This window comes from Gossypium arboreum, chromosome 10 (genome assembly GCF_025698485.1).
Source record: "Gossypium arboreum isolate Shixiya-1 chromosome 10, ASM2569848v2, whole genome shotgun sequence".
Lineage (NCBI taxonomy): Eukaryota > Viridiplantae > Streptophyta > Magnoliopsida > Malvales > Malvaceae > Gossypium > Gossypium arboreum.
The window spans coordinates 21,385,768-21,393,378 of record NC_069079.1 but is presented as its reverse complement, the minus strand read 5'-3'; the positions used below and the strand labels follow the sequence as shown (position 1 = coordinate 21,393,378).

Sequence of the window (7,611 nt, the reverse complement as noted above, 5' to 3'; positions counted from 1 at the left end):
CTCAAACTTAACCGAATTTGATTTATGATACATAAATTGTCATGTCTCTTATTTATAGATACCTAATATCATGATTGTAAAGAGAAGTCATGAAACCCTGCATAGCAGTAAAGTATAATTTGATTAAAATATACTATACCTTACAAGTTAATCTTGGTTTTGTTATTTACAAATACATACAAATATGTATATATATATATATATATGTGGTTGTGTCATTTACAAACACGTACAAATATGTACATGTGTGTATTTTAAGGTTTTTCTCCTTTTACAAATTTTAAAATGAGCTGCAAATCAAGAGGATGGGAAAAGAGGGCCAGTGGCAGTCCTGAAAAGCCTCCCTCTTTTAAATTGAATGTTGTTTAGCTTTTGTTGGCACCAATTGAGTTGAGAAGTGGATACAATTGACATCTGCAATACTCTCGATATCAACTGCATCTCTATCATTGCAAACACCATCGTCTCTTTCTGGGACTCTTCCATAGGTTTCACAACTTTGTTAAACCAGCACTTTCGTTTTCCTTGTAAATCTTTCAACCATAGTTCCTTCTGCTTCAAACAAGAAAATATAATCATTATTTCATATCATCATTCCACTTTTTGAACTCTTCTAAAAATGCAGTCCTTAGTTTTCCTCCTAACCAACATGTCACTATACCTATCTATGGATTGGGTTATCAACCTAAGTGTGAAGGTCCATACAGTATTTGTCCACTTATGAACAGTTCTAACCGCAAAGAATTCCGTCCCTGAATACTTCTTTACCTTTGCAAGTGTAGTGGTTAGGTCAGCCAGCAGATGTAAATCTCTTGGATCCTCCATTGGAGGATAAGTCCATAATGAAGTCTTGAATTTCCACCAACTCTTAGTCCTGTCAGTGGTTATAAATTTTCCAAAAGCATTTATACATTTCTCTATTGCCTTCAACACCGCTTTTGCATCCACTGTTTCCCCTTTATTCCCATCTTTTTCTTCCTCCAAATACCCTGTAAGAATGATCAGATTGAGGCTAAATTTCTTAATTATATAGAATAGACATAATCTTTCCAATGAAGCTGTTAAACTTTGCATCTCAATCTTGTTAAAAATAAATAATAAGATCCATATCTCAGATCATGTCGTACTAAACTTTTGCAAATATAAATGATCTTAATATTATATTTAAACTGCATTTTTCTATGGCTGATAAGTACCTTCGTGGACTTTCATTTTAATACATTTCTCTAAGGCCATATCAGTAAGCACAGTCTTTCTCTTTCCAAGTTGAAAAGTCAAGTTAGAATTTAATACTAATATGTTTAAACATCCTTATATATTAATGCATATTTGTGTTATTTTTTTGTGTAATATTTTAGTTATATATATTTTTTGTGTTGTGTTTATAATCTGTTAGCTAGTATTGTTAATCCCATACTGTATAATAATAGAAATGAAGATTAACTATTAAAAGAAATACCTGTGAGTTTAGGAACTTGAAGAAGGGTCTTGGAAGCTAATCTTGCTTGAACATAATTCCAAGCTCTCTTTCCCTTATAAACATACCTTTCTTCTTCCAAAAATCTTTCTAGCAATACTTGGAAGTTTTGGAAATCCTTTGCCAAATTATCAGCAAACAAGCAGTTGGTCAAGCTCAGGAACTTGACCTTTCTGTATTGATGGTGCAGGGCCTCCCATGTCAAGCATGATTGACCCACATAAACCAACTCAAAATCACTTTGTAAACTTCTCAAAAGCTTCTTTTTATCCTGCTTGCTCCATGATATGTAGGGGATTGTCAAATCCTTCACCTTGATGTTCTCCAATGAACTTGGGATCCCCACTTCCACGTTCAAGATTGCACCTAAAAGTAACCAATCAATGAGTACAATAAGATTGCACATAAAAGTAACCAATCAAAGAAAAATACTCACTTATTCCCTGAGTCCTGTCATGGTTTAAAATATCAAACCATCTCATTCTTTCATAATATTTCTTGTAAAAACCTTCTGATTCATCCTCATCTCTTGCTGTGGTTATTACCTCCCTCTCCAGAACTTGAGAACTAGAGCTGCAAGCTGGTAATGAACATTCTTGCATCAATGGTGTGCTCAAGGAACTAAACAACGGTGAATATTCATTCAAATATGATTCATCCATGGATGGAGAAATGCAGAAGGAAGATGAACATTCATATGCGCTCAAGTCCTTTTGAAGATAATAAAAGCTCCAGTCTTCCATATTCGAAGACTCTCTTCCAGGAAGAATTTCATGGTTATCTTCACAGCCATTAGCCTCTACAAATTCAGTCTTCCATGCATCGGATGGCATGCTTGAACAAATGCATAAGCTGATGAGCTGATTTTGACTAATATTATCAGCAGCTTCCAAGATCAACACTTGTTTTGAATCAACCTCTTTAGCTCTAATAAAAGAGAAGATATAGACGACACAATATCTACAAAATTTATAAACATAAAAAACCAAAAAGTAGATGACTCTAAAAGGATAACTCAACAAAGCTAAAATGCATCTTTTCAGCCATTTGAGACACAGAAAAACTTGGCAAGCACAAAGAAAAAAAGGGTGGATATAGAAGCTCAAATAAAACCATTTGAGAAAATATCCAGGAGGGATGACTATAGATTCAATAATAAGCCAACAAGAAGTAAGGAAAGCCATGCTCAAGTCAGGTTTCAAGATTCATCACTTGATTTGGGGTGTGGGGGATTTTGGCAGTTAATTTAACTTGGTGGGGGGCCAAGATCGATGTCCTTGACCACATAGCATAACTTGGTTGGCAAGCTGGTTGAGTTTAGTTTAGTTTTTTTTTTTTTAATTTAAGTAAGTTATTATAGAATCAAACTCGTCCTTAAACAACTCAAATTATGTAATAATCCGAATTTAATTATCTTAATACCATACTTGAAAAAACGAAAAAATCTTAATCTCAAACGTAAACAATTAGAATTTACATATTTTTTAATAAATAAAGGAATTCATCTGATATTAATTATATTTTAAATTAAATTCAATTGAAGGCTGCAAATCCCCCAAACATGAATTGGAATCCTTTTTACTCTTTAAACTGAGTTGACAAATAAGGAAATAACATGGAAAGAGCCATATTGGGATTTTTTGTTCCAGATATTTAAAAAATAAGAGAGTAGTTTCATGGGTCAGCAATTCTCACTTTCTTTGTCATTTCAAGAGAGAGAAGCTTGGATTATAATATACTTTTTCTATATCTTGACTAACTTTTTAGTTAATTGCATGAAAATATGCCTTATTCCTACATGAACCCCATCAATTTTTTCCTTCAAAATTTCACAAAAGATTTCAGACTTTAATCCATTTTATATAATTATTGATAAAAATTTTAATCTTATAAACGAGATTGAAATTTTATTATGTATCTTTCAATTTTATTTAAAACTTTAAAATTAATAAATAAAACATATAGTAAACTCTTCTTTACCAAATAATTACTTTATTTTTACTTTCTCAAGATCACTTGCTTTTCCACAAAGATGAAAAGGACGTGTGGAACTTAAATGAAAATGGGCCCCAAGACCAAGAGTATTGGAAATTTAATACAAGTGAAGCATCTTGACTTTTTCAATCATCATCTCTAACCTCACCCATTACCCATTGGATAACCATTAACATGTCAATGGGGTTTCCACCTAATCTAGTTAACTACTAGTTTTTTTCAAAATTTATGTTTATTTTAGATTATATTTTAATTACTTATATTGTAAATGTTATATTTTACTCATTTTCATTAACATATTGTAACATTTGTCATTATGACGTTAATTGTCATTAACAATGTAATTATAAGTTGACGTGACACGTTAAATTATCATTTAAGCAAAAATTTTAGATTGAATTATACAATTGTTTCCCATAATTTTTTTCGTTCTGAGCAATTTAATTTTTTTTCCTTTTATATTATTTTAACTTTTTTTTCTTCATTTTTTATTTTTTTCTACTTCTCCCTCTATTTTCCTCCCTTCCCCATCTCTTTTAATGTAGTTTTTCTATATTTTACATTTGTTAAAACTTTATTATGTTTATGAAAAAAGAAAAAGTGAAAACTAAAACCAAAATAAAACTTGTTTCACATATTCTCACCCTATAATTACAAAACCTCATCATTTATTATCACTTTAACGAACCACTTCTAATCTTTCAATGACCTAGTCCACAAGCTCGCCTCACTCGAAGAACTTGCTAGTCGTGGCTGATGGCAGTCCACCATCAACAAAGTTTCCTGAACCCATTCCCTTAACCTCTTAACCAACCCCCACTACCACCTTATTTTCTAACCTACAACATTCTCACCTTCTCGAAGCTACGTTGTTTCATGGATTTTCCAAACAAACTTTACACTTTTAATGACTAAAATGACCACCATACAAAACTTACCCTTTAACCAAACTAGTTTGGTTCCATGCTCCCTTTCTCTCTTCAGTTCATCCATGCTCGACTTTCAATCAAGCTTGCTTGGGAATATCCAAGAAGATTTAGATCAATTTTATCGTTTGCTTAATTTTATTCGATAGAAAATAAAAGAAAAGAAAAGGAATAATCTACATGATTTTATAAAAGTTTGGAAACGGAAAAACTTTGTTTTGAATATAAAGAATTCAATTTATGTTTAGATTTCAATAAGGATATGAATTTTTATATTAATTAGTTAGATCCAATTTTAGTTTCAAAATTAGGTTATATTCAAATCGAGATTTGATTAAAAACTATTGATATTTGATTTTGAGTAAAAATTTAATTTAGGAATCATGTGAAAAAATAAGGACTTGGTTTATTTGATAAGCAAAGATTATGTTTCTGTAGTGAAAAATATGAGAAAAGGAAAAATAAAAAGAAATAAAGAGATAAAGAGAAAATAAATTGTTTAAAAAAATAAAAGTATAGGGACTAGTTTTAACAAATAGAAAACATAGAAAAACTACGTTAAAATAAATGGAGAAGGGAGGAAAACAGAAGGAGAAAGAGAAGAGAATGGAAAATAAAGAAAAAAAAAAGGGAAAGTTCAAAGAATATAAAAAAAAATTAAATTGCTCAAAATGAAAAAAAAGGATCAATTGTATAATTAACCTAATATTTTTATTTGAAATAACTTTATCGTTAATGACGATTAACGCTCAGTAAATAAAATGTTACAACACGATAACGCAAGTGGCTAAAACGTAACATTTCAAACATAAGTGACTAAAATGTAACCTGAAACAAACAAAAGTGATTATTTTGATAATTTACCCCAAATTTAATTTTTTTTTTGAGAAAAGTCTGGTATGCTTTCATTAAGTAAATAGAAATCCACATACAATGAAAAACAAATCAAATAAAAGAGAAAAAGGCCGAGGCCAAAAAGCATAAAACAAAACTCCTAAACAATAATCAAAATACCTAACAAACCCTAAAAATCAACAGCCAGTCTTCATTCATTTGACGAATCCATTTCTTTTTTCACATTTTCTGCATTTCATTTCTAGAGAGATTCGTTTAACAAACCAAGAAAACAATGACTCAGATATCCCTTCAGAGAGAGAATTTATTCCCAAAATAGTTACTCTGGTGTGTGAGCAAATTAAGTCAGATACCGTTATTGTCAAAACATTTCTTTTCCCCAATCTTCAAATGACTCAATATAGGCATTCCCATTTTACCATTTTCTTGTCATATCATCGATGGTTCCTTATCCCCAACTGGAACTCGTCGATTATGTTTTCCTTCCATGGCTTTATATTCCTCGACAGCCTGGGTAACAGATCTAGGGAGGCCATTTCTCAGATAAGTATCTTCTTTCATATTGATTCCTTCCTTTGCTAATAGATGTGCCACTTTGTTCATTTGTCTCATTGCATGTCTAAATCTACAGGAGATAAAGTAATTTTTTAATCATTTAGCATCAATAATGTAAGCTCTAATTTCTAATCTATCTTCTTCTTCGCTTTTAATCTTCTTAATGACGGACATAACATTGCCTTTAATGTCACTTCTTAAGAAGCCTAATTCAGCCCAGAACTGGATCGCTTGGACACAAGCGAGAACCTCTACCGCAAACTTTGAAGGAATGTGTCTGTTAAAATGGACTTTTATTTTTAAGACTTGCCCACTTAAGTTTCTAATCACAATTCCAGTGCATGATTTCTTTTGTTGTTTCTCATATGCAGCGTCAAAGTTGATTTTAACATAATTCTCCTCAAGAGCTCTCCAGTTTTCCGTCATCAGTTTGTTAACAGGTAACTGCTTACATATTCCATCCAACTCTCACAAGTAGGTAAGAATGAATTGAGTCAGTTTATCACTTTTTTGCATCTGTTTTTTATGAACCCATTTATTTCTGGCTGTCCACACAGCCCATATAGCACACATAATAGTTCTAATTTTATGGGTTCACTCATTTTCGAGAAGAACCTGGATCCAATCCTTAAACTGGAATTGATCTTGATCCAGGGTCCACCCAATCCCTAATTTGGCCCAAATATCGTGTACCAGAGGGCAGTCTCTAAACACATGTTCTACCGTTTCTTCACTTTACGAGTATCTTGGACAGATTACGAAGCTTACCAGCTTTCGTCGAAAAAGATTAGTTTGAGTAGGAAGGAAATTATTTAGAGTTTTTCATACTAATATTTTAATCTTCAATGGCATATCCACAAGCCAAAATTTCTTGTACATAGATTTGTATTGGCTTTGCAAGGTCTGTAAATTAATGTCCCAATCATTTTGTAACTGCTGCGTACTATGTAAGTCCCCGAAGCTTTTGCTCTCCACACCATGCTATTTGTTTCTTTTTCAATTGAGAGAGGAACACACGAAATCTTCTCAGCCTCATCATGGTGAAAGGTATTTCTAATTAACTCCTCTTTTCATTTATTTTCATATTGTTCAATTAACTCAGAAAGGTATACTAAATTTGGGTTAATGATAGTTGGATCTTGTAATTTGTGGCACCTGGGACCCACGCTCCATTCCAAATTGAAATTTCCTCTCTAAACCCAACTCTTTAACACATCCCTTTCTCAATAAGGTCTTTTACTGCCCATAGACTTCTCCAGGTAAAAAAAGGTAAATTCCCCAATCTTGCTTGCAAAAAATTCGTGTGGATAGTATTTTGCTTTTAACAATCTTGTTAATAACGAATCAGGATAACAAATTAATTGCCAACCCTGTAAGCGCCATATTAAATTTAGACATAACTCGAAAGCCCATTCCCCCGTCGTCTTTTAAATCCCCAAGTTTCCTCTAATCGCACCAATGGATTCCTCGTTTATTATGCTATTTTTGCCACCAAAATTGACCCATAAGATTTTTTAATTCCGAACAAAAAGGTTTTGGTAGTAAAAAGCATGCCATAGCATAGGTAAGGATTGTCAGTAGCACTGCTTTAATAAAAACTTCCTTCTCTCCTATAGATAAGAAACAAGCACTCCACCCTCTAATCTTACTAATCATTCTATCTTTCAAGATTTGGAACATCGTTTTTTTTATTTCTTCTCACAATATTTGGCAGACCCAAATATTTTTCTAGATCTCTTGATGTTCGCACACCCAATAAAGTCGCTATTTGTTCCATTCATTGTTCAAATACATTTGAGCTAA

At 32.2% G+C, this 7,611-nt stretch overlaps 1 protein-coding gene and 1 long non-coding RNA gene across 2 annotated transcripts; one reads left to right on the top strand and one right to left on the bottom strand.

The window, feature by feature from the left end:
- LOC108487792 (uncharacterized) lies at window positions 1–3,019 on the bottom strand. Its single transcript, XM_053020649.1, has 4 exons — window positions 1,914–3,019; window positions 1,460–1,843; window positions 769–989; window positions 1–552 (listed from the first exon to the last, which is right to left on the bottom strand). Exons 1-4 carry the CDS (start codon window positions 2,659–2,661, stop codon window positions 298–300), a joined length of 1,608 nt encoding a protein of 535 aa, XP_052876609.1. The 5' UTR covers window positions 2,662–3,019; the 3' UTR covers window positions 1–297.
- A 2,320-nt stretch (window positions 3,020–5,339) lies between these two features.
- LOC108488622 (uncharacterized) lies at window positions 5,340–7,060 on the top strand. Its single transcript, XR_008272787.1, has 3 exons — window positions 5,340–5,922; window positions 6,180–6,248; window positions 6,463–7,060. It is a non-coding gene; the product is annotated as an uncharacterized LOC108488622 (long non-coding RNA).
- The last annotated feature ends 551 nt before the right edge of the window (window positions 7,061–7,611 follow it).

What these genes read in the sequence shown, in the direction of transcription:
- LOC108487792 (XM_053020649.1), bottom strand. Translation starts at nt 2,661, where the DNA reads ATGGCTTTCCTTACTTCTTGTTGGCTTATTATTGAATCTATAGTCATC. An exon ending in TGACAGGACTCAGGGAATAA is followed by an intron (nt 1,844 to 1,913) that starts GTGAGTATTTTT and finishes GGTTACTTTTAG; the next exon opens with GTGCAATCTTGAACGTGGAA. An exon ending in TCAAGTTCCTAAACTCACAG is followed by an intron (nt 990 to 1,459) that starts GTATTTCTTTTA and finishes TCATTCTTACAG; the next exon opens with GGTATTTGGAGGAAGAAAAA.